Below are 26,484 nucleotides of genomic sequence, written 5' to 3'. Positions count from 1 at the left end.
AAAAAGGTGCTGGAAGAATAACCCTAATGCTGCCCAGATAATGCTCCTGAGTGGCAGCTTGCAGTGCTTATCCCCCATTAGAACATCTCCTAAATCTTTAATGATGCTGAAATATGCCATAAACTGATGAAGTTCTGGAAACAGAACAATACCAGCATGTTTGTTTGGTTTTTGCATTGTTTTTTTAGTATGAGAGCTTTTATCTTCATTGACAGTGATCAACTAATGCAAACAAATGGCCACTGAAACTTCACTTCTGTACAAAGCCAAGCTAAAGGAAGAGCAGTGACATTTTTGGGTTTCTTCCAATTCTCCCCAGCAACAGCTAATACCCACCAGCTCCTTAATTCTGTGCTGTCTCCTCTCTGAGCCTGAGCACTAAAGGCCAGGCAGTTTCAAAACAACTAATGATTTTAGGATCCAGTTTCCAGAGAGTGCACAGTCAGCACTTTGCTTAAGTAAATAACAAAAGCTTGGGTTTTGTTAATGAGTTCGAAACAAAAGCAACATCCAGGTACATGAAGAAAACAAGCTTTTTTTTTCCCAAAAAAAACCAAAGCTCTTTTCAAAGTCTCAGGCTTGCAGGAGACCCTCAGCCAAGCTGTATGACCCAGATGAGTCTTGCAAGCCCCCAGGCTTCAGCTGGGACTCAAGCTCCGAGTGAACCCCTCACAAAGCTGACAAGGAGCAGCTGTGAGCAGGGGGATTTGCTTGCCCCAAACCGGTCTCACCTGGGGGCTTATCAGCTCCCTGAGAAAGGTTTTCCTCCCAGAGAGCTTTCATCACCTCCCACACACCTTGCACTTCACCCCAAATGCATCCAGCTGTAGCAGCTACTGCAGAAGAGCCCACTGCCACCACCACCAGCCAGAGCCCATCCCTGCAGATGGATGCAGCACAGGAAAAGCTACTGACCTGAATATTTTAGAAGGATCAAGGCCACTGCCTTCAGCAAGAGATGACAGGCTCTTGCATTCACCAAGACAGGGGAAAAAAGGGTGAAAAAAACCTCCTAAACCCAGCCCCATCTTTCTGCTTATTCTCCTATTGGGATCAGCTGTGCATTTACCAGCAGAGAGCATGGACCCCTGCATCCCTCCTCACATCCATTCTCCTTTTATTGCAAGAATCTGCTTCTCAAACACGTCTGTCAACAGCCTGTGTGAATCGCCATGTTAATCATTATTCTGCTAATAGCACTGCCAGGTCATTCGGCTATTAAACATGCTGAGTGGACTAGCAAAAATATCTCCCAGCCTGTACAAAAGAACATTATAATATAGTTTATCTTATCCCCTTGTCAATGTAATATGCAGCACTACCTGTTCAATGGCCTCATCATTTTAAATTACAGTTTTCTGCAACATTAACAATACTCATTACCAGCACCACCACAGGAAGACCTCTAGTTTAAGAATCCTTCTGGTGTCAAAGGCTTCACCCTGCCCTTTCCTCACACGCTCAACCCTCTGCACTGACACGGGGACCCTTGGGTGCCATGGCAATGAGCACGGTGCATAATGATGGATAGAAATCTGTCACAAGAAGGCAGGAGCGAGCCCGAAGTGTGCTCACTTGATGCACCAGGCCGTGCATTTTAATCAGAATTCAGTGCTTTGTTCCCGGCCCAGCCACTAGCACGTCAAGCAGATGCGCTGCTGCAGTGGAGCTCGACTGTGTGGCCAACAGAAACTCTAGCGTGGCAAAACCAGAAGTGACTGCTACCTCCTATGTTACCTTTCAGCCCAGCTCTACAAACCCTACCCCGTAAGCTAGCGGGCAGAGGAAAACTGAAATGAATGATGGTGTGCAAGGTTCTGCTTGGGCCAAGCTGTGCCCAGCCTCCCAACAGCTCGCTCTTGTCCTGCAAATCCAAAGCAAAGGACAGGGAGAATCAGCAAAGGTCCACCTTTTTTATATGCATTTGCTTGTTGTTCATAAAACTCAGCCTCCTGGAACATTTTTGGTGACTCAAACTTGAAGATAAAGAGGCCCGAGGGTTTCCTTTCCCCACTGCTGGGAACAAATCACCCCCTCTGCCAGATTTTCAGTCACTACCTGCTCGCAGCGTCTGCACAGCCACCCCTCACCCCTTCAAACATGCAGGCACAAGAGCAATGTCTCCTCCATCCAGACTCATCTACAAACCTGCAGCAATGTGACACTTCTTTTCTAATAAATGAAATTTTGCAAGGCTTGGGGAATTACTCCTCCCTGCCATGTTTTGTGCTCAGGCAGCAAATTTACTATTGATTTCTGATTCAGTCCCTGTGGAATGATTCACGCTTCTTGCCCTATCTGCTGGATTTATGACCTTTAACAATTATTCTAAGTGCTAAAAGAGCTTAGTTTAGAAGAAGATCTATTCCTTGGCAAATTAAGCTCCTATTCTCCTCTCACTTACAAACCAAGCCATCTCTCATCGTTCACAGGAAAGCACCACAGCAGGTCTCTGCCTGTGAGAGGGGGCAGAGGCTCACGCAGTCCCTGGGGTCCAGCCAGCGCAGCAACCACTGGGAAGGGGACACGGCTGGGCAGGAGGACACTGTGCATTCCCACCCCACCACTGGTCCCCTCGTCGCTCGTTCCCCTCGAACACCAGCACCGCTCTGCTTGCAGAACAGGCACTGCCGGTGGGTCTCAGGGGGAGGGAATGCGCCTGTTTCCTCCTAAAGCGAAAACAAACCCCTGGCTGTATCTGGTGTGCGTTGCCATTAAAAAGCCACAAACACACCAAGAAAACCTAAGCACATGTGGAGACGGTTTTATAAAGAATTTGTGCCCTAGCTCAAATAAACTTCCCGATGCACGTTTAAAAACAAAACCAACACCTTAAAATTCTTGTTTTCACGGGGCGGGGGAGGAGGAGAGGGCCCGCTTCCCCACCCCACCCCGGGTTATACTGCTTTCCTGATTAACTCCACCAGATCCAGCAACCTCTCCTCCAAGGCACTTTCCACCTAGGAGGAGAAACAAAAGCTCCAGGTCCGTTTTTAAGCTGGATGGTTCCCCCGCTCCACTGTATATTGCTGAGCAATCATTTACACTACTAATCAACCAGAAACTCACCAGGAAGAAAAGTAGGGCAAATGAATAAAGATAAGACTTCCTTTTTTTTTCTTGTTGTTGCACTGAAGCAAATAATATTTTTAAATAATACAGTCGTGCAAATCTTCGGTGGACTCTGCCTAATTTTATTTCTTTCTGCACGCCAGCAGGTTGAGAGAAGCAGCCTCGCTGCTGCCTCCCCAGTCAACGCTGCTTCCCGAAATGACTCCCCGTGCTGGATACCAGCTGTTCGTACGACAAAAAGGATGAAGAAAAAATGGGGAGAAAGAAAGTGACAGGAAAAATAGACCAAGGGAGGATTAAAAAAAAAAAAAAAATAGACCAAGGGGGGATATCAGGCCACAGCCCACGTAGAGAGGCTGAGACGTGCGAGAAGCCCGACATTTCAAGGGTACATGACGAGCTTCATTTTCAAGGAGGGGTGGCGAGAAGGAGACAGGGCACGGCGGGAGATGGCTGGAAAGCCTGGCGTGGGGAAGCAGCCCCGCTCCCGCACCCCGGAGATGCCCGACTCCGCCATCCCCGCCCGTGTGCGCTGCGGGAGCGGAGCGCGGGCACTGCCCGGCCCCGCCAACACACGGCGGCTCCAGCTGCCGCTGCCCCGACCGCGGGCTGCTGGGGACCGGCCGCGGGCCCCCGGGCCCCCGCAGCCCTACGCAGACGGGTACACACGCTCCTCTCCGCTGTGCACACACACGCACACACACACACACACACACACCTGCGTACGCGCGTCCGTACATGGGTGAGCGTATCGCTCCCAGCAGGCAGGCAGACACGTATGGACACCCCCCACACATGCGTACACACGGCTGCAGGCATGCACACGCACATGCACCGCACACGTCTGTGTCTCGCTATTGCCGCACATGCGGGCGCACCGACACATACACCCGCAACCCCCCGCCCCCCTCCCCCCGGCCGCCCCACACCGCGAGACGGATGCATGGATGGATGAAGAGGAGGGAGCCGCACCCGCATCCCCCAGCCCCGAGCCTCACCCGGCCCCGAGCCTCACCCGCAGCGCCGAGAGGTCGATCTCGTCCAGGCTACGCGCCGGGGAGTCGCTCGCCATGTTTCCGCCGCCGGCCAGGCGGCCCCGCCGCCACCGAGCGGGCAGTGGCGGCCGCCGCGGCGCTGGCGCTACTTAACGCCTCTCCTCATGCGGGGCGCCGGGAAGGAGAAGCCGCCGTCGCCGCTGCCGTTCAGCCTGCAGCGCGGCTAGGGACGGCCGCGGGCTGCCGGCAGGCAGGGCACGCCGCGGGCTGCGCCGGGATGGCGGCGGCGCCGGCTCATGGCATCGCCGCCTCCCCGGCCGAGCCCGCCGCCCGAGCTGTCTGTCAGGGACGCGGGGAGGGGGCGGGGGCGGCGCCGAGCCCCGCCGCCAGGGGGCGGGGGCGGGCACAGCCCCGCGCGCCCTGCCCGCCCCGCCGCCGCGGCCCCGCGGGGCGCTGCGGGGTCCCGCTCCCGCTCCCGCCGCGCAGCCGGGTGGGTTCCGCCGCCGGCAGGCTGCCCGGCAGGGACACGGAGCGATGGAAGGCCGGGGAAGAGCCTCGGCAGCGCCTGCCGCTCGCTGGGGGGCACGTAGCAAGGCCTGGCTGTAGTGATGGGACAGGGAGTGGTGGTTCTAAACTGCAAGAGGGTAAATGTAGACTCGATGTTAGGAAGAAATGTTCCGCAATGAAGGCGGGTGAGACGCTGGCACAGGTTGCCCAGAGAAGCGGTAGATGTCCTGTCCCTGGGAGCATTCAGGGCTGGGTTGGATGGGGCTTGGAGCAACCTGATCTAATTGAAGATGTCCCTGCTCACTGCTGGGGGGTTGGACTGGATGGCCTTTAGAGGTCCCTTCCAACCCAATCTTTTCTTTGATTCTACGATGGGTACTCTCCAGAGGGATGCGCTGGTTGGGGCCGAGGTGTTGTGTGCTGAGGAGAACACCTATGAGCACCCTACTGCGTGTCCTGCAGGCTCCCAGCCCTGGTTTCACCCCACAAATGGACTTCCTTAGCACATAAACCCCCACGGCAAATAGTGGGCAGAAAAATTAAAGAATCACTGATTAGTTTGGGTTGGAAGGGACCTTAAAGATCATCTAGTTTCAGCCCTCCCTGCCATAAGCTGGGACACCTTCCACTATACCAGGCTGGTCCAAGGCCAGCCGACCTGAACTTGGATGGGGCTACCTGGATCCCTACTCCAGTACCAGAGCAGCTGTGCCTATCAAATCTGGGGGGAAAAGCTGCCAAATTTCAGGTGCTGAATTCAAATTCTGCCAGGCTGGAGTGTCAGGAAGCACTAGGGCATTGTCTTGCTTGGTGCCAAAGGAGCAGACATCCGTTTCATGTATCTTGGGGTGCCCAGATCAAGGAATCCCCCTTCTCCTGCTGGACCGAGTTGTCTGGATTTGTGCCCTGGTCCCTCTGCACTCAGGAGCCATCCTACCCCGAAAGATTCCCATGACCTTTCTGAGATTTATGAAGAGATTTATTCTGTCTTTGGAACTGGCCAAAACCCCTCCAAAGCCAGCAACAGCTAGGTAGATTCAGCTTTTACTGTTTTCCTTATTTCCCTTTTTCGGATGTGATTTCTGCCAAACCAGGTGCCATATATAAATATATATGTATAAAAAATCTGTTGCCTTTGAGAGCACCGTATGGGAGCTGTACTTAGAACATCAACTTGTGTCAGGAGCTTACAATATGCAGATCTGGGAAGCGGAAACCCTACACATGAGTCAATTGGCAGGCGGATGGGGTTTTCTTACTCTTTCTGGTTGGAGATGTGCTTAAAAAAAAAAAACCAAAAAAACACAACATAAATTAAAAATAAATTGTATTACAAACAATTGTGCTGTCCTGAGGGGGCTGCCTGCTGCAGCTGGTGCCAGAGGTGCAGCCTCTCCGGGATGGGTTGGGAAGGGCAGATGGATGAAAGGACTGAGTGAGCTGCTGAAAGCCCCCCAGGAGGGATCCACTGAGGTGCTTGCAGAAGCTGGGCAGCACTGGGCAGCCTGCAGCAGAGGGACTGCATCACTGGCTTATTAGTGTGATTAATCCTGCTGGCAGCAGGGCTGGTAGGGGCTGAGACAGGAGCGGCAGCGCCGGCATTTCGGCTTGCAGGGCTGTGAGGGCGCAGCAGAACGTGATGATTATTATTTTTTTTTTTGGAGGGGGTAATGAACTGCTGAAGTGGCAGGTAGCAGAAGTCGCCTGCCTTGGGTGAGGCACTCAGGGCTGCACAGCACCCACAGTGACAGCAGCCTGCCTGGATATATCCCCTTTTTCCAAAGGCACCAATCATTGCTCCTCGATATCTTGCAGTCGTTAGCCCTCTAAAATTTGATCAAAATGCTAAACTGAATAAAGTAAAACACCAGGGACCTTCTCATTGCCTCTGAGCATCCTCCTGAATGTTTTCATGGTGCTGGGGTGTTTTTGTCAGCCAGGTGTTGTCTGTATCTGTTCAAACCTGGGTATTGCAATGTTTTGCTCGTAGTTGGGAAGCTGAAAGCAAAACTGCCTGGAAACCGGTAACAAACCAATGCGAGACTTCCTCCTGCTGTCTTTGTTCTCCGGGAGAGAAGGGAAGAGCAAACAGGATGACAGAGGATGCTGGCTTGCTCTAATGTGCATTCCATCCAAGAATACACAGGATTATTTCTGAAACACATAAGGATTTTTAACATAAAATAATATATCCTGCAAACAGATGGATCGCCCTGAGCCTCATAATGAATGCAAAGTCCTGAGCTAAACTGTGATTTAATTGTGATCTGTCCACTGTCTGTCAAGATGGTAAACATGCAGAGGACCCTTGTGTTGTCACTGACATAAGAGATTCATAAACTGATAGCGGGAGCTGAAGGAAAATCCCAGTGAGGGCTGTCATTTCCAGGCTGTTCAGGGGCAAGGAGCAGACTCAGCAGGGAGCCAGGAGTGCAGTGACCCCCTGAGATGCCAGAGCTGCTGTGCGGGCTGTGCCTGTCCCTGCCCAGGCTGCAGGGGGGCATCCACAGCTACAGCTGGGCACTCACTTTCTGCAAGAAGCTTTTTCCGTAGAAAAGGAAGTTTCAGAGAGGTTTGTTGTTTGGTCGGGTTTTTTTCTACAAGGAGGGGGTGTATTTCTGCCAGGAGCATCTAAACAAAATGTTGCAGTTGGAGTCACTATGAGTCAAAGCAGAGTACTAGTTGGATTGGCCCAGAATATTTTGCTGGGAGTGTCTTCAGCATGAAATTGTGTTTCCACCTGGTGAGGCTCCCCCTGGGGATGGAGGCTGGACCCTGTTGTCTCCTACCGTGCTCCCTCTCTCTGCAGGACGCCCTGTGCTCCAGCCAGCCTGACTGTGTCACAGCCTGGAGAGCTGCAGCACAGGCAGGGGGGCATAAGCTGGGAACATTTTGTGGCAACTTTGTTGGCTTTTGCCATTTCATCCCCATTCAAACAGTGGAGAAATGTGAAAATGTCATTTTTTTTGCTACAGAGCAGCAGTCCCCAGCCATGGTCAGCCCTGGTGAGCAACCAGCACCTTAATGAACCAAAGCTCAGCTCTTGGCAGTGGGGGGCTAATGTCAGCATCAGCAGTTTTGATCTATTCATTGAAGGGCATCTGCTCACATATAAACTATCCAGGTCACTTGGTCTCTGCATAAAATTGAATTTAATTATCTAACAGTGCCACCACTCTTAATTATATCATGAGGGGCTATAGTAGAATGTGTAAATCTAAACGACACATGAGGCCTTGTCTGATTAGCCAGAGCTCCAGGTGCTTCAGGCTTTGGATCATTCACCAAAAGATTAGTGAGAAAAGGAACAAAGCAAACAAGAAAGCTCTTTTGGGCCCTGATACAGTATTTATTCCACCAGCACAGGTGGGTCACTTGTTCCCAATATCTCTGTGACCACTCAGCCCCATGGCTGGTGTCAGCATGGTTATTCTGGTTCCCCACCTCCAGACTGGTTTACCCCAGAGTTTATCCATGTCATGCAGTAGTTAAAGGACTCTGCCCAAACTGAATGGAGTATGCTGAAAAATTAATACTCTGTTAATGCATAATAAATGGGTCTTAGGCTAACATGATAACATGCAACTGTGTTGAAAGACACTCAGAAATGAATGACTACATGTGTCCTAACCTGCATCTATTGATCTTCTCAAATGCACTTTAACTGATTCATTATCACTTACTGATTGCTCATCCTTCTGCTAATATGGGTTCCTCTCCAGGGAAAGGTTTTCCATTGCATCCTTGGGGTTGAGCAGGACTACATGTGTGAACCCTGCTGCCAGAATTTTTTCTGTAGCTATATACAAGTAAAAAAAAACCTGTAAATGGTTAATGGCTCCCTCACTTAAGCATAGTTCACCTACAAAATCTTGTAATCACTGCAATGGGGGAGGAAATGGAAAATCAGCAAGGGCTCTTGAAAAAAAAACCAAAACATACCTTAATGGATCCATACCCAGGGAACAGCATGGTGCACTTCAGTAGCAAAGTCCTGGGGCACTGCAGATAAAGAGATGGTAGTAGGTACAATTCCAGCAGCTGAACTCGCCCACAGCACCCCTCCAAACTGCTGCTCTTCCCAAAAATATTTGGCACCAGGGGCCAGCACTGGGTTTCCTTTATGCCCCTTCCACTGCAGTGGCATTTACCTTCTCTTGAGGGCTACCACCGTGGGCCAAAGTCAGCAAGAGGCCACCAGCCCAGAAACACTCCCCCAGCAGTGCTGCAAGAAGCAGGACTGCTTGCCTTGCCCTGCCCTGGTTTATGGAGATCAGACTGGCTGTCTTGCCATGCACGAGGTAAAGGAGGCTTTTCCAGGGTAGAAAGCACCCATACCTTTTGAAGTGCCTTTGTTTTATTTGCCAGAACACTAAAAGTTAAAGGTGCAATTTTTTAGGTAAAGCAGAATTGTATGTAATAACGGGTGCACCTCCCCAGCAGGTGCAAGCAGGCATTGGTGCTTTTGTTGGTCTCCCATCAATCATCAGCCTGGCTATAGCATCAGAGGCCAAACACATTTATTTGGGCAATACTTTTCTATGTCACTATTTGGGAACATGCCACACTGGTGATGTAGGACTTTGTTTTGTCAATTAACCTCTTTCCTTCATGCTTCTTCTGTGAAGAAAAAAAACCACAACAAACAAAAACAAGCCACCAAAGGGCAGCCCTGCTCTTCAGGAGGGTGTCAAGTCTTTTGTAGTCATTTAAAATGTGCCAGTTGTGACTGTTTAGAAACCAATCAAAATCCCATTTTTGCACGGCTTGCAGAAAGCCTAATGCAGCCTTGCCCCCAGCAAATCATGCTCCCACAGTCCCACAGAAAAATACTAATGTCCCCTTCCTTTGCTGAGATCTCGAGGATAACGTCAGTATGGGTAAGGCCCGGAACACTGGAGCTGCTGGATCAGAGACATTCTCCAGAACCCACCAGCAGGAAAGTCCTCCAGGGACCTCTGCCCACAAATACCTGATTTGCAGCCCTGTCCATGGGGAGGAACAGCTGCTCCATTTTTCAAATGCCTTTTATCAAAATTATTTAGCATCCCAATATATTTTTCATGCTGATCAGTCTGGAACTGAGCTACCCTAAGACAACCAGTGTTAGTATTCTCTCTTTCCCTCCTCTTTCTTGGCTTGTCTTGCAGACCAAAGGCAGCCCCAGGCCTGGGAAACACCTGACCTGAAGCCACCCCCAATCTGGCATTAAGCACAGATCAGTAGAACGAGAGAAACTGGCTCTATCTTTTGTCAAATGCAAATAGCCAAGAGTTAATTAAGACACATTTCAGGAACAGTGAGGGTTTGTTGTGTTGGGTTGTTTTTTTTTTTTAATGATAATCTATCCTGAGGGGTGGGTAGGGCTCAACATCTCTCCTCAGGAAAGGGGTTACAAAACTGGAGCTGCACATTGGAAGTAGCAAAGGTGCTGGCAACAAAGGTCTCACAGGGTTTTGGCAGTGGCCAAACATACAGGGTGTTCAGAGACCTGTGAGATCAGAAGCAATCCAGGTGCAAAATCTCCTTGGCATATATATTTTTCCAGATTTTCATTTACATTTAACGATCAGTGTCCTCACCATGGCTGTGAGATACGTTGCTCTGCAAGGAAGGCAGAGCCACAAAGGCATGATGCTTCTGCCTTTTTGGAAGCATGTTGAATATTTATCATTTCACCCTGCAAAAGGCAAAAGTCTGTTATCTGCAAAAAAAATAAAGGTTAAACCACAGAACAGACTTTTCAAAACTGATTATTTCAGACTTCCCACTCATCAACAATGACCAAAGCAGAAGTGAATCAGAAAACAACTGGATGTCCTTAAAGCAACTTAAAGAAATTGTCTGAGTAGTGCTTGAAGTGTTAGTGTCTGAGTAGGAAGACAGGGTTTGAGCCAACTGCTGTTGTCGTTCTGTGGAGGCTTCACTCAGAGGTGTTTACTTCCTCATGCCTTCACAGAGATGTGGCAGTCTATGAAAGCGCTCCTCCTGGAATTAGATTAAAATGTTGTGTTTTTTTTTTAAAAAAAAAGGTTTCTAGGTCCTGTCATAACAGGGAAAAGCTTAAAAAAGCTAACCCAAATGTTCACTGAAGACAAGACATGCTGCTCTGCTATGAAATGGAGGGAGCATTTCAAAGGCATGGGACTTTCTGACTTGCTGAAAGACAAAACCATCATCTAAGCATCCAAAAATATCACTTCACCACCTCAGAAAGGAGCCATCTGAGTCTGGATTTTATACATGGAAGGGCTTCTGCAGTGTGCTACTGCCTGGCAGAGACATGGATGGAGGCCACAGAGGCCCTTCCGAGTGTACATACTCTGATGTACAGATCATAACAGAAAACTCTGCAGAACAGCAGACTTCCTCTAACATCAGTTTTGTGACCCTGAGAAGGCATTTTTCAGCCTGCAATACAGAACAGCCTTCACTCCTACAAATCCCAGCTAAAGTCATGAAGGTCACATACAATTGGAAAACTCTCTGAGAGGGTGAAGAGCAAGGCAAGAACACTGGCCAATGTGGCCGTGTCCTCACCACTGCCATGCAGCCCGATGGCTAGTGCTGGTAATGCAACTGCAAACCTGGCACAAAAGGATGGCTAACACCTCGAGGGCCATGAAGATTACACCATGACACCAAGAAATAGCTCCAGAAAGCCACAAAGCCAGACAAGCTTGACTCTGCAGAATTATAGCAGGGCAAAAGTCCTTAGAATGCAAGTGTCTGGTAGTACAAGGAGGAAAACCCATGAAGAAGGAACAAAGGTTCACCTAGCTGTGCAGCATCCCAGTGGTCAGCAGGGACCTGGAAATGGAGTGACATCCAGGATGGGAGAAGCATGCTCACCACCTGGTTCAGCTCAGGGATATGTAGAAAATAGGTATATTTTTAAAAGTTGATGATTTTAGTGTTAACACTTGATTTCTGAGTAACTACCAAAACACCAGGCAAGAAAGTAGGGTGGTTTTCAAAATGTCTATGAAAGGCATGCTGCACATTCAGTGGAATGACTCCATCTTCAGTTAACAGAGCAGAAAAGAGTAGGCTGGGCCTCAGAGCCAGGAAGGTGGAACCCTACCCACGTCTGGGCTCTCACCAGTAGGTTGTAACAAGGAAGCCATCAGTTGGGGACTAAATAGGACAATGAGAAAAACCTTGGCAAGAGAGGTAGATCAATCCCAAATGACAAAGACATGACCAAGTCTCATTTACCTTCATTGGTCAGAAAGAAAATTAAATACTGAAGCTCATCTCCTGCAAGCAATGCTTGCACTGATTTCAGCTGGCCATCAGTGGCAGGACCTAGCCAAAGACACCCATTTCTAAAGCTTGTTACTAAAATCCTGAAGTCTGGACTCCACAGCAAGCTGCAGATATTTCCAGAGGGATAAATTCCCTCTGTACCTCAGTACTTCACCAAAACACACAGAGCCAACAGCCCCACAAGAAACCTCTCTGCAAAAATTCTTTTGGTTATTTAGCTGTTCAAGAAGATTTCAGTGCTTTACATGATATCTTACAAAGCAACTTAGACATATCCTAACAAAAAATCCCTTATCCTCTATGTAGGCAGGTGGTGGATTTAGCACTTCAGGAGCAATCACGCTCTCAGAAGCACCAAACGACACGTACAGCAAAGTATGAGTTTGCAAGTGCTGTAGCTGACACAGGCTGTTTGCTGAAAGGGAATTACCCCTTTCCTCTGCAAAACTGAGCATTCAGATCTAGCCTGACTGTTAGTCAATGGCAATTAGGCTGCTAAATGTCCAGGTTGCTTTTGGAAAATAGGACTTGAGCTCCTGAGACAGGCAGGCCCTCTGTCAGCCTTGTTTTATTTTTTCTCTCTCTCACATCTGCTACTGTAAGAGCTGAGATGCAACTGACCTGAAATTACCCATTAAAAATAATGAAAATAACCTGTAAGACAACAGTTTCTTCCAGGCATTCAAAAGAGCCCTGTTTTCCCTTAGCAGTATTGCCTGTGTTTTGTTTCAGGTCCTGACATTGCAGATTAAGCAATTTGGGAACATAACGAGCCCATCAGCCTAATACCAAGTTCAGATTATACCCAGTAAAACCAACAGCAGTAGCCATTTAATCAGAAAAAATGAGGCAGAGAGGGTCAAAATGACATTCTCTCACATAGCATAGGAAAATGTCCTCTTCAGTTTTATCAACAAGATGCTGGGCACATGCTAATAGCACCCAGACAGTGAAATAAGAAAACCAGCAAAATCCCTGTGTACCAGTAAATCCCATCTGAATTTATATTTGGAGCTTTACGAAAAAAGAGAGAGCACACAAGCCTGTTCAGAAAGGATGGTACTTCCAAGTGGCATGTCTGGGCATTACCATGGGGAGGAGATGGAGACAGGCTGCTTGATTTTTATCTCAAATCTCACTATATTCAGCACTTCACTAGATTGTCCATGTCCATAAGTGATTTAAAGATCTTATTTAAAAAATAAAAAACAGCTGGAAGTCGTAGCCTTAGGAAAGCAATAGAGTATGATCCTCAAGGGGGTTAGAGAAACTAAAGGCAAGTTCAGATGACCTGAGGGTGGAGATCATAGAATCATTTTGGTTGGAAAAAACTTGTGAGATCATCAGGTCCAACCATTAACTTATCAGGCTGCCAAATCCACCACTAAACCATGTCCTGAGCACCACAGAGATGATGTGATCTGTGAGGTCCCAGATCAAAGAGACCATCCCATCCTGTGTGAGGGGGGCTCCTTGGCACCTCAGCTCCATTCCAGCCTTGCTGTAGCTTTACCAGAAGCAAAATATTGGAAATGTGGGTGACAGCTTAGATTACACATTGTTAGAAACAGCCAGGATAATCTGCTGCCAGCTCCCTAAAAGGAAATCTTCAGCTATCAAACATGCTGCAGCCTTTTGAGATAGCAGATAACGATGAAGCAGTGAAAAAATATAGCTGGATTTCAGGGAAGCAATTGACATGGTACCACGCAAGGGGCTGCTTCACCAGGAGAGCAAGAGAGCTGCTTCTGGCATGACTTTGCCAGGAAGAAGAATCTGGTGGTTTGGTTTCACAGGGTGCTGCACTGTGCCCCTGCACTTGGGGATGGTCAGTGTGGCCTGACAGACTTTGTGCTCCTCACCAGGGGGTTTCGTCATGTCCATGCATCATCTCCATGTCCCTCCTGTGACACTACAACCTCATGGTTTTGCTTGAGGGACCTCATAGTGGGTTAAAGAAAAGCATCAGTTTACTTATTTTTAGAAGAAACTCTGCACGTGAAATCCTTACTCATCACGAGGACAGTGTCTCTGTGTTTCCAGTCTTCTCTGTCCTACATAAGCCTGTCAGATTCCTCGGGCAAGGAAATGATGTGGTTTGAGGTCCCTTAGCAGCGTGGGATCCTGGAGACATGCACCACAGTCATTCGATGCCAATTCATAGTAGTGCTGCTGCCACTGCCACCAGTAACACCAGCAAGCAATACTGGTCTGAGTCTGTTCTGAGGACAGGAACCTTGTGGACACGGACAACTGGATTTTGTTCCTGCTGAGAAGGTCTCTGTTTGAAACAGCACATCACAGCAAGGGGAGACTTCTGCTGAGATATTTTGAAGAAGTTCTGTGTACAGCTTTCTGATACCATAAAAATAATAACAAAATGGCAAGACACAGAAAACATACAGACAGAGTGGAAACTGAATTGGAAATGATTTAGATGATTCAGGCTTTTTTTAGGGCAATAAGCAGCTAGTGCAGCTCACCACACGACCCAAGAGCTCAAAGTCAGCGTGGAGGGTTGAATGAATGATTCATTATTCCACACACGCTCCAGCTCCTCCGCCACTCCAGCCCATACCCAGCTGGATCTCAGGAGAAATTCCTAGAGTGTGTAATTGTGTATAATGTGATCATCCTGCAGCAGGAAATAGGTTTGTAAGCATTCTTCACCAGTACAATTGATGTCATACAGATATGGTCTGCAAGGAAACAAAGTGGAGATATATATTGCAGCAAGTCATTTGAGAGCTACTATATCCTTCTGGGAAGCACATTTGAGATAGGGAATGTATTTAAGCCCAAACAGGAAAGGTAGACAATGTAGTATTTCATTTTACAATGGCTCAGTGTGACCATGATGGGAGGAAAGGGGAGAGCACAAACCTGCCAGCCCCCACAGCAGCCTGGCTTTGGTGCAGCCAGTGAGGCTGAACGTGGGGGTGCAGCCCAGGGGGTTCACATCCCTCTGGGAGAAGTTCCCACGGGAGTCAGGGCATGGTGGAGGATGGACACGAGTGGGGTTACGTGCTGCAGCTTCCCGGTCCCGCATAGCTGTAGCCGTAGGGTCCTGCAGGACCAGGCACCCCGGAGCAGGGCTTGCAGAAGCAGTCACCCATCTTTCTCCTGGGTGAGCAGGTTGAGCCCGCAGCACCCTCTAGAGGACCGCAGCCACCCAGCCCTGGCTTTCAGGGAGGATTTGGGTACGTCGAAAAGCATCTCTCTCCCGCCAGCAGTGGTTTCTCAGGCCATTGCGATGCACCATCCCGTCTTGGGGACACATCGCTGCTGAGCCCTGTGTGTCTCTGCCGGGAGGCGTCAGGCGTCCGGCTTGTCCCTCCCGGTGCTGGAGGGGATGGAGATGGGCAGTGCTATGGGCAGGAGCTGGAATGGAGAGGGTAGAGCAAGGGCCCTCTGCCAAGCCATGGAGCAGCACCCAGGGAGAAGTCCTCCCAGTGCCTACCTTGTAGGGCTCCAGGTCCCCAGAGTATCCCCAGCTGCAGCCACTGTCATCTTGATGGCAGCTTTAACCCAAATTAGAAGCCAAGTCCTAGCAGCTGCAGAGGTGGACATTTCACTCCCATCATGTGGTTCCAGAGGGTCAGAGGCAGCAGCTCCTTTCAGCCCAGCATCCCTGTGCTCACCTCCATGGAGGAATTGCTCTCCTCCAGCTAAGGCAGGTGAAAAAGGAGTTAGGTTGAGTGTTATCCAAAAGTGACCTATTGGTGAAACCACATTTTAGTGTAACCCCAGGAAACAGCTTAAATTCCTACATGTAATTAAAACCACGGGTTACATGCAGACAATGTAATTCTGCTACCAGTATCTGCTATACTCTTTCCAGTCAGCATGTGCTGGTCAATGCACAGATAAATGGGGTTCACCTGGGATATGCCATTTAGAGGACAAGACATCTGAGGCCAGATAGCCTCCAACTGCTGTACTGTGCTGGTCTGTGCTGGTCTGTGCTATCTGTGAAGATAAGAGAAGCTGAAGACCAAGGTGGTGGGATGGCATCTGCCTGGACAGCATGGTGCAGCCAGGGGTGCCAAAGCCCTGGTGCAACCATTGCATAGCTTGGTCCTGGTGGGTCCTTGGTGGGTTCTCCAGCTGAAGACATGGGCCCAGCTCTTACCTGAATTTCTCTTGTGCCCACAGCACCTTCAGCATCCCACCCCCATGGGTGACTTCTAGCAGGATTCCAGAACTCCTGTGCCCTGTTAAATGCACAGCCCTTGGCCCAGGGCAGATTTCACAGCAGGGATGCACCATACAGACAGGCCCTCAGCAGCACACCACAAAGCTCCTGAGCAGCGTGTAGACAGCTCCCATGTTTCTGTTGGGTACCAGTCACCTCCAGATAACACAGACCTGTGAAGCCATGATAACACTGTCTCCCTGGCCTTGTCACCTTTGTCCTCAAATAGGAACTCACAGGATGTTTAATTATCCAGATCAGGCTGAATATGAAGAGATTATTCATCACTGATTCTGGGTATAAACAGTTCCCTTTGCAGGATAGTTTATTTTTCAAGAACTCCCTCCTCCCCCTTTCTTTCTCCAAGTTAATTTCCATCCCAGCCACAAGCCTCAGTAGAAAATCTTGCCACAATCATTTTGAGCTAAATATTCTGCATAATCAATCAAAGCAGTGGAACCAATTTTGAAAATGTCACTTTTAATTTTTCCAATTAAAACAATTGACCATTTCACTCACGGTGCTGTTTTGATTCAAGCTCTTAAAACCTTTGCTCCACTGCATCAGTGCTTCAGAGAAGTCCTTGAAAATCTGAAGAGCTGGCACAATTGTAGAGAAACTAAAACAGATTGATTTTTAGCAGTGAGAAGAAACCTGTTTCTTCATGTGTTGTTAGACCCATCTCACAAAACCTTTTCTTTCTTTCTTCCCTACTTTCCTCCTCTACAAAAAATAACTAAACAGTATCAGTAATTTCATACATGCAAAAGGCTGGCACTAATTAAAGAGCTGACACTTTGAGAGATCAGTGCGTAAATTCATGGCTAATGAAGCCCCAAAGAGCAGATGTGCTTGGTGCTGGGGTGGAGGAGAGGATTTCTTCAGCCTCCAGCACAGGATGCCTGTGGAAACATCAGTGATGGAGCAGCTGACCTGTGAGAGAAGGCAGGAATAGCCTCAGTACAAGAATGGCTGGAGAAATCCATCCTGGAAAGAACAGGTCTATGAAACACGCTAGCAATTGCACTTTGTGTTCAGGGTACGCGTGGGCTGCATTTCAGCTCAGCAAGGAGCCATCAGATTAGAGGCTTTACAAGTCATTAATCGAGCAAACACTTTAGCTGAAGGAAAGTCAGGGGGAGTTTTGCCATTGCCCTCACCAGAGGCAGCACATTCCTGCCTCCCCTGCACAGCTTGTGCCAGCTCCAGCCCCTCAGCTGGCCTTCACTTTTCTTAACAGGCTGATGGATGCGGAGGAAGTTCTGGCCAGTGAAAGCGTCGTGTGCCTATGTCTAGGAGAGGGAAACAGCAAAAGCAGCAGCAGTGCCCTCAAGCTGGGCTCTTACATCACGTAGGAACAGGATCCTTCCTACAAATCGATCCCTAAACTCTCCAGATTCAGGACAGCTTCTAATTTTACAGTATTTCACAGTGAGATAAGCTTGCGTGGAGATAACACGGCTCCCTGGCGCTGCTAGCACAGGCACCAAGTGATGCCAGCTGGAGCTGGCGGTGCCCTGTGCTGCCCTCCTGGCTCCTGCTGCCAGCCAGCCCCTCCACCCCTGCCAGCTCTGCCCCTGGCTCCTGCTGCCCCTTAGCCCTGCTTGTGAGACCTCCTCAGCCTGCTGCAGCCAGCCTGTAATCAGCTGTGAGATGCCAGAGTGGCAGCAGGAGTTGAGGGGTTCAGTCATCGATACCCCCCCTACCCCAAAGCCCTGTTATCTTGGGCTATTGTGTTTATCAAGCACACAGGCTGGATTTGGAAGTTCTGAAGATGCAGAGAGCCCTTTGGCATTTGAGGAAGGAGATGAAACCTAAGAAACAGAGAAGTTTATATGTTTTCAGTTTGTACGAGAGCTTTGAAATGCCACTGATGCTTTATTCATCTCTTCTCCCCCTGGAGGACAACAATCATCTGCTTTTTCCTCTCTTCACACTGAATTTCATTTACTGAACATGAAAAGGGACAGTGGCAAGTTAATTCTGTTTTGGAGACAGACCATTTTTGTCTGTGCATTTCATAATACTTTTGGATTATTAAAACTCCTTTAAAATAGGATTTTAAAATCTACTTAAGAAGTCAAATTTTCCCTTTCTACACAGTTTCAATGTAGGACTTTCTCTCTCCCAGGAAAACCCAAATGATTCAAGTCTAGCCATTTTTATTGCCATTCTGGGCCTTTTCCCATCACGTCTCTGCTGCTGGGGCAGCACTGCCAGTGAAAGGCCAGGGCAGAATTCAGCACACAAGGAGCATGTGGCCACAGTCCCCAAAACAAGCAGAAACAAGACCAAACATTTCAACAGGATGATCAGCTGTATTTTCAGTCCATTAATACACATTCATTTACCGGATACAAATGTAGTGGAAAAGGAAGCGATCGGTAGCAGAAACAAGGGTACAAAACTCAGTTCCAGCAGCCTTCACAGAAGGGATATTCAGTTTCACAACTGCACGGTTGGAAGGTAGAGACACACAGAGACCTGCCCTCACACCCGAAGTGGAAGCTCTCCTTTTGTTGATCAGTTTAGCTAGCAACACCATTTGGAAAAAAACCAAACACAACCCAAACCCAGCATTCTCAGAACTGTGACTTTCAACACTTTCTCATTTCCCAAGTGTCAGGAAAGAGGTAAACTGGAATTATCTACATGGAGGAGATTTTTATGAAACCACACTGGGAGGTTAAAAAGAGCATAATCACAAATACTGGAAAACACAACAAGAGAGCAGGCAGAGGAATAAAATACAAAATAAGAATTAAAAAAAAAAAAAGAGAACCCCCAAGAGGATCATTGCATTCAGTGGTTGATGTACGGTTTGTGGGTCTGTTCCACTTTGATACACCTTTGTTTTGCATGCTTGACTTGATTCAAGGCCACAGCATTGTGCTCAGAGTTTTAAACTTGATTCTGCAAAGCTCCTGGTTTCAGCAAGAGCTCAGCCCTACAGGAGGGATTGATTATTTGAGACAATTTACAAAATAAGTGCCACAAAATGGATTAATCTCTTGTGGGCCACCCAAGAGATGCCAACCTTTACCCATATGCCTGGTCTGGAGACCACTTGCTTTCTCCACCTTGGCCACCACTGCATCCTACAGATCAAGTCCCTCTGCCAGAAAACAAGAGCAGCAGCTCTGCAGCTGATGGGGATGTATCAGTTTAGATCAGTGTGGATTTGGGCCTTTACATTTGGCAGGAGAAGGAAGTGGCATTAACCTAAAGGACCATTCAGACTTATTTCCACATCCCCACAAATGCAGCTGCTGTGCACAGATGACAACCCCCTGGCCATCCCAACTACAACTGCACAAAAGACTTGTTACCCTGAAATAACAGTAGCAGACCACATCTGATTGTACATGGATATTTCCTTGAAAGGAATCAAGATATTGTAAATTATTAATGCCAGGGTCCCAGCCAGGCAAAACCTACACCAAGGGCTCCCCTGGGCACAGCACCAGGATTGCAACATCATGTGAAAGCTGATCAAAAGAAAGGAAAATGGAGTGTTTGGGGTTGAATCCAGCAAAGTTCACATCAAGTGAGGCAACAAACTGAGACCAAGAGACCAGAAACTGAGCTGAGCACTTTGCATCTGCTGTGGAGTAGTTCTCCTACAAATTGTTTTTTAGTAAAGTTCTTACATGTTATGAAATTTTATCCCTCATTTTTTGAACCATGCATTAACTTTACAAGGAAACATTTATCCAGTCCAACATCTATACAACAAAACACATACTTTAAAATATCAGAGTATTAAAAAGATATGGTAAGGAATATGAGTTCTCAAAGTGGTATTTGTTACAAATAAATTAAAGAGGAAAAAAAAAGTGTTATACTCAGGTTGAACTACAAAATAAATTCTGAGCCTGGCAGAAGTTCTAATTTCCTATAGTTCTACCAAACAAAAGAAACAGTTCCTGTTTCTGGGTTTGCTAGTGCTCGAATCCACATCACTTGTTACAGTACTAGATATTTGCAAGTGATCCTCTCCAGTTTGAAGGTATTAAAAACAAACCATGCTGGTATTAAGGACTAAGCAGTAGTGATTGTTTAGGTGCAGAAATTAACTCGCTAAAGCTGTTCAACCTCACAGGCTTCTTAATATAAGAAATAAACCCCCAGCTGACAGGACCCAAGCAGGCAGCTCTGAACAGCACAGCCCGTGGATGCCGACAAGAGTTGTCTTCACTAGAAACAGATCCAGCCCTGTCATCTGTGCCACATCCATGGGGGCGTTCAGTGTCCCCACAAGCCCCCAGGGATGCAGGGCTCTCTGCTCTGCACCAAGGCTGCCTTCCAACCTTGCTTGTGTTTGAACGTTACTAAATTCCTGGTATGAGGAATTTAGCACCAACACAGGGAAGGAATGCTCAGCACAGCTCCTCTGCTCCCAGCAAGAGCAACGTCCTCCCAGTCAGAGTCAATGTGAGGCTGATCTGTTACTTTAATAACAAAATACCTTCTTAATTAGCACCTTTTCATACAGAATCAATTAAATCTGCTCTGTGGCTCTGCTGTGTTGCTTAAGACCAGCAGCCATCATCTGGTGGGCTGAGTGTTGCAGAACCCAGGTGGTTTTTCCCCAAAACAGTCTGGCAGAGGGGACTTATCACTGGAGTGATGAAGGCCCAGTAATTAGCTACCTACCACCTTAAAAGACATTATAAGGCTAATTTAACAATTACAAAAATCTTCGCTAATATGAGGACGGGGACAATAAGAGCACTTGGAAGGTGACAGGAGTCTTGAACTTCTTCAAGGTTCACGTGTATGGGTGGCGGGGTTGGATGCTTCTTTTTCAGCCATGAATACAGATCTGTGTGACTTACAATGATTCTCTGACAGGCTGTAATTGTTTAAAGTTAGCAGCTTTGTTCAAACTAAAACAGCTAAAAATGTATCAGAAGATAAAAACTCTGAACAAGCACTGACATGAAATAACAAGGCAGCTTTGATCTTTCTTGACTGCAAATGGTCAGGACATATTGCTCTGGCTCTGCAGGGGGTGAGACCCCAGGTCTATTATTTAAGGGGAAAAAAAAATAACCAAAGGAACATACTTGTCTGGTTACAGCATGCCAGCTAAAACCATCGAAGATCTTTGGACCCCTGGACCAAAGATCATCACATAAAATGCTGCCTGTGCCCTTCCAACAGGCTAACCAGGCCACAGACCCAGCAACCAGAATGGAGGGCAATTGGCAACTGCACCTGCAAAACACCAGTAGAACAGTGGAACACACAGGAAGGGGCTGAGACTGAGGCTGCCCTGCAGGAATGTCTGGGGATGTCACTTGCTTGGGTGAGGCAGCAGGTACAGAATTACCTGATGCCTGTTTACAGGCCTGAAAACACAGAGGACAATCAGCTAAAATGTGGTGCCAGCTGTGTCCTGGGGACAGCCAGGCAGCCAGTGTGATTCTTTGCCAGTTAAAAAGAAGTGAGACTGTTGGAAGAGGCAAAAAACCAAAAAGGAATAAAGAAACTTGCTTGTGAACTGAAGTAAATACCAGTTCTCCATGTCTTTTGACTAAGTAGAGTTGGGCCCAGGGTTAAACCCAGCTAGTGAAGACATCCACCCCGGACACAGTGGCAACAGAGCTCAGCCTCCCACTTCTCCACATCCAGTTCTCGTTAAGTATTTCTCTTAGTGTTTTGACACTTTGCTGCTTGCCTGGGAAGGACCCCTCCTGGGACTGCAGCTGGACATGAAATCAGGAGACACAGTTCATTGCAGGATGGAGGAAAGACCCAGGACAGGACCCACCACGCGAGGTCCTGACCCAGGAGCAATAGTGTTTTGCCCAGGGATGCTGAATAGAATTGCTGCTCTGCTGCACAGTGAGATGCAAAATAGCTTTGGAAGCTGTCCTACAAAAGGAAAAACAAGACAAGGCATGTTGGGTCTTACTTGTGCTTGGGAAGACATGTCCTGCATGACTGAGTTCAAGATTGTGGCTGGTCTAATAGCAAAGTCGACCAGAGACAAGGCTTTGCTAACTGCTCCCTTCCCCCCTTGCATTCACCCCATCCACAAAGCAACATCTCAGCTCAGTTCGAGCATGGCTTCAGCTCTAGCTGAATGGGCTTTCCCTTTAAAATAAGGAGGAAAGGGATGGGAAGAAAGGTCTACCTTTCATACATGGCAGTACCACGCTGTGCATGAGGACTGCTGATTGTTCTAGTTGTGGTAGAAACAAGGGTTTTATTCCCATAGCGGGGAGAAGAGACCAAAGTGTTGATTCTGGTACAAGACTGTTAGTCCGTTGCCATTTAAGAAGTGCAACACCAACACCTGGCAAGCTGTGATGGTAGGACAGCCTGAGGCAGCACCAAGCAGCACTTCCTGACAGTGTCAGGAGGGGTGAGATGGGGGGACTCCAGCCAGCCAGGGGGCAGATATCCAAAAGCCTGAGAAAGCACACACAGCGCATGGCTCCTGCACAGCCACAGCACGATCACGGTACTTATGCAACCACGGTACACAGCTGGCAGTAGTTACAACATCAACTGGGATTTGTTTACTATCCTAGGAAGTGGCCCGCATCCTTTAGGTGCCAAGAACATCTTAAGAAGTAACTCCACAGAGGATAAACTTCTTGTTTGCCGTAATTTCCAAGTCTTTCCACTCCTCTCTTTTGCTAGTGTCAATTTGCTTCAAGTTCCTCCACCAAAATCCTTAAGAAGGCACATGAGCTTGGTAGAGATACTTTCCACCTTCCTTAGTAATAAAAAAGCTTTCTGAAATCCCATATCATTCATCAGCTTGTCTCTAGAGTCCCAGACTTTAAAATGCAAAGCAGTCTGTATATTCTTAAGTCCAAACCTCCATGGGTACCATGGACTCCTTTGTTCCAACGGAGGGAAGCAAGTATTCTTCCTCCAGAAAACGAAAGGGGAATTGTACTAAAAACCCACGAATCTTTTTTAATTCTTCTGCTGCTTTTGCAGGATCATCACTCGCTAATTTGGGCTTGTTGATAAAATCACGCAGTTGGGTTAAATTATTCACCTCGTCACTGGGAAGGCATCGAAAAACCTGATCAAAAGAGAAAGAAGAAGTGGTACGTCAGTGTGGGGAAAACACTGCAATGGAGAGTTCCTGAGAAAGACCAACATCTCTCATACAAACTCCCCAGGATGGGAGGGAGTTAATTAACAGCCTGGAGAATGAGGAGAGCAGAGGTATGTGCCTATCTGTGATACGGCTGGAGAAGGTAGCAGGGAAGCTCAGGGCTTCTCCTGATCATTACAAAAAGCTCCTTAGAAACCAGAAGTAAAATTTGCTTCTACTCCAGTTACGCTATGGCCAAGTAGATGTAGTAAGTACACCACAGCCATTCACTCGAGCTACAGCTGATAGAAATGAAAGGAGAAATCAGAACTTTTGTCTTCCTGGGTGGTACAAACTCCAGTTTCTTATTCACAGCTCTTGCAACCAACACTACTCATTCCTCCAAAGTATCTCTGACTGACCCCAGGACCTGGACTTCCTGTCCCTTCCCTCCCTGCGCTGCTTCTGCCATCGGTATCTCCTGCTGCCCCCTGGGAAGGAGGGAGGGGAAAGGCACCATGTTCCTCACCTTATCGAAGATGGTGGCATTGCGAGCTGCTGTAGAAATCCACACCTCCTTGAAGAATTTGTCACAGACAGGATCCTGGTGTTCTGGGTTGAGATCAGAGCCACCAAGGACAACCCTGAGAAGACACAAAAGGATCGATGCTCATGGAGGCTATAGCACCACACACACACACCCTCTTAAGAAATGCCAGGGGAGGAAAAGTTTCCTTGGGACATCCCAAACTCTGTGTGCTCCCAGCACCCTCCTGGTCCCATTCCCTGCAATAGTCTGTCAGCCTTAACGCTGCCTGATACTCTCCTTTTTTCTCCCCTGTGCAGTAACTGTCCAGATGGGAAATTTGATGGCAAAAAAGAAAAAGGTTTTAATAAAACAATGTGTTGTGGGCCAGATGGCTGCTCCAAGTGAGAAAACTTTCATTAGAAAGAGACACTGCCACCCAAAACTGAGATAGTGTGAAAACAGGATCTGGAGGCAAAATATCACTGTCTTGTTTATGAGCTCTCCTCACAAAATCCTGGAGCAGAACAATTTGTAAGCCAAGCTGCCGAGCTGAGGACAGGAGGGCTTTGAGAAAGGTTAACACCAACAAAACAGCAGCAAAACTCTGGGCTAAATCCAGGCCAGGTGATACTGAACCTGAGCAGGCAGCAGCAGCCCTGTTGGTTTGGAAGGTGACAGGCAGGGGTCAGCCCTGCCTGCATCCCTGCCTGCATCCCTGCCTGCATCCCTGCCTGCATCCCTGCCTGCACCCTGTGCTCTGCCGGCCCCGCACACCCCACCTGAAGCACCGCAGCCGGAGGGACTGGGCAAACTTCCCAGCACTGTAATCCTCCCCGTCCATCACCGAGGGGACTGTCTCAGTGTCCTGCACGATGATGGCCATCTCGCTGTCCCGCTTCCCCAACATGCTGCGGTCGTTGATGTTGGCAGAGCCTGGAGAGGGGGAAAACAAAGCACCGGCCATGAGCCCCCTCCTGTGCACCCTCCATCACCCCCTGGTGAGGGATGACACTGGCTTCCATCCCCTCACCAGCCAGCACAGATGCACATGCTTTATAAAAATCCATCCTCAGGTTTATACGTGGAGAAAACAGACATTAAGAGCTGTCTCAGGTCCCCAGACCATCACAGTTGCAACAACACTGCTCCTGCTGTAATAATAAACCCACCTCTGGGCTGCTCTGGGTACCAGAGATGGGATCTGACCCTGAGAGTGGAACAGAGAAGCAAACCAAACCACAGGCCACCTGAGACTATGGGCTGAACCACTGGTTTGAAGGAGGGGAGTACTTTGAGTCTTGCAGAATCTGGTATTAAGTTATTCTTTGCCAAAGTTTTTATTACTGATATACGAAAAAGGGTTTCTTTAAAGACACAGGCAAAAATTCTGATTTTCTGCTGCAACGTAGAATGCTGAGGCCAAGGTCTTCTCTTTGCTTTGTGGTCTAATAATAAATACGGTAAAAGAAATGGATGAAATATCTATTACTCATTATACCATACTTCCCCATTCTTAGGAAATGGAGCTGATAAATGACACATTTCCCAAACGTTCCAAATTTTACGGCACATTCTGTTCTTTAAGGAACAGATGACAAGTCTCACAAGTCTTCCTGCTAGAGCAGAGTTTGATACAAGACAGATGGACAATATTCCCTGCACTGGGATTCTCTTCACTGTTACACAGAGATTTAAAACCATTTTAGAAAAACAAATTAAATGACAGCCTTCCACGTCCCTTCCTCCCTCCTGCCTAGCTCCTGATGAATTGATGAGTTTTGGGGTTTGATTGGGGTTTGTTTTTGTTGTTGTTAAACAGCAAAATATTTCACAAGGAAGAAATCACAACACAGAAAAGCACACAGCCCCACAGCCTGCACTGAGCACAGGGCAGAGGAGCCAAGAGACTAATTCAGATATAACCAAGTGGTCCAAACCCCACCCGCAAGCCCCTGGCTCACCAATTATAACTGTGTTGTCATCAGCAATCAGCAGTTTGCTGTGAACATAGATGAGCTCCGTGACTAGTTTTCCTTCCAACTCTGCATATGTTCGAAGTCCACAGAACGATATGTAGTTTATCCACTTATCTCCAACTGAAAATTGAAAGATAACAAAACCGATGGGGTGAATGAGGTGGAAGGGAGTAGAAAGAGGAAATACCCTCTATATAAAGACCCACAGGAATAACAGGTCACTTTTGACTTCTTTAAAAAAAATTATAAGCAAACAGATAATGGAAATAAGTTTCCTTAAAAATAAATTTGAAAAACTGCCTGTGGGCTCTCTGTGCTGCTCTGATCTGCTGCCTGCTCAGATACATCCACTTTGGTGAGAAATGGCTCAAATCTCTCTAACACAGCACACAAGCCCTCACAACTGATAAGAGCATCTTAAAAGAACTGGACTAGGCGACTGTTCTTCTGCAGATCCTGCAGAAAGGAGGCTGGAAGCAGGTGTTTTGTCCACGCACAGTATGGAAAATTTGTCCTGACAAACTTGTCTGCAGTTCAGGTTTACACCAAGACCTGTAATGAATGAGGCATTACATACACCTCTGGTGTTTACAATCCATGGATTTTCATGGTGCACCAATTCCCAGCAGAGCAAGTTCAAGCAGGATCCTCACAGTGAGGAAACAACTCAGAAACCCTGCTAAGGCAGGGTTTTCTGGTGTTCAACAACCACCAGAAACAAACCCAGGGTGGGATTCATGGGGAAGGCTAAGGGCTCATTGCTCCCAGAAGCATGACCCTGCTCAGGACATTTTCCAAATAACACAATCCTGAGCAGCTGCAACCATGCTGTGCTCCTCCCTGGGGTCCTCCCCTCCTCCGGATCAGGGCTGCATCCA

The 26,484-nt window shown here is 47.9% G+C and overlaps 2 protein-coding genes across 7 annotated transcripts in view; both read right to left on the bottom strand.

The window, feature by feature from the left end:
- Positions 1-4,398, bottom strand: part of TNIK (TRAF2 and NCK interacting kinase) — a 150,909-nt gene extending 146,511 nt beyond the window's left edge. For 4 of the 5 annotated variants that reach the window (XM_051625896.1, XM_051625897.1, XM_051625898.1 and 1 more), the window contains exon 1: positions 4,088-4,398. In XM_051625896.1, the coding sequence (XP_051481856.1) occupies positions 4,088-4,144 (57 nt within the window). In that variant the 5' untranslated portion in view covers positions 4,145-4,398. The remainder of the gene's footprint in view (positions 1-4,087) is intronic. The other variant, XM_051625900.1, reaches the window with a different exon arrangement.
- A 13,938-nt stretch (positions 4,399-18,336) lies between these two features.
- Positions 18,337-26,484, bottom strand: part of PLD1 (phospholipase D1) — a 63,255-nt gene continuing 55,107 nt past the window's right edge. For both annotated transcript variants that reach the window (XM_051626308.1, XM_051626309.1), the window contains 4 exons: positions 25,592-25,726; positions 24,410-24,563; positions 23,631-23,745; positions 18,337-23,086 (listed from right to left, as the gene is read on the bottom strand). In XM_051626308.1, the coding sequence (XP_051482268.1) occupies positions 22,862-23,086; positions 23,631-23,745; positions 24,410-24,563; positions 25,592-25,726 (629 nt within the window). In that variant the 3' untranslated portion in view covers positions 18,337-22,861. The remainder of the gene's footprint in view (positions 23,087-23,630; positions 23,746-24,409; positions 24,564-25,591; positions 25,727-26,484) is intronic.

This window comes from Apus apus, chromosome 8 (assembly GCF_020740795.1).
Source record: "Apus apus isolate bApuApu2 chromosome 8, bApuApu2.pri.cur, whole genome shotgun sequence".
Lineage (NCBI taxonomy): Eukaryota > Metazoa > Chordata > Aves > Apodiformes > Apodidae > Apus > Apus apus.
Note: the sequence above shows the minus strand (reverse complement) of the source record. Positions and strands in the feature narration are given on the sequence as shown.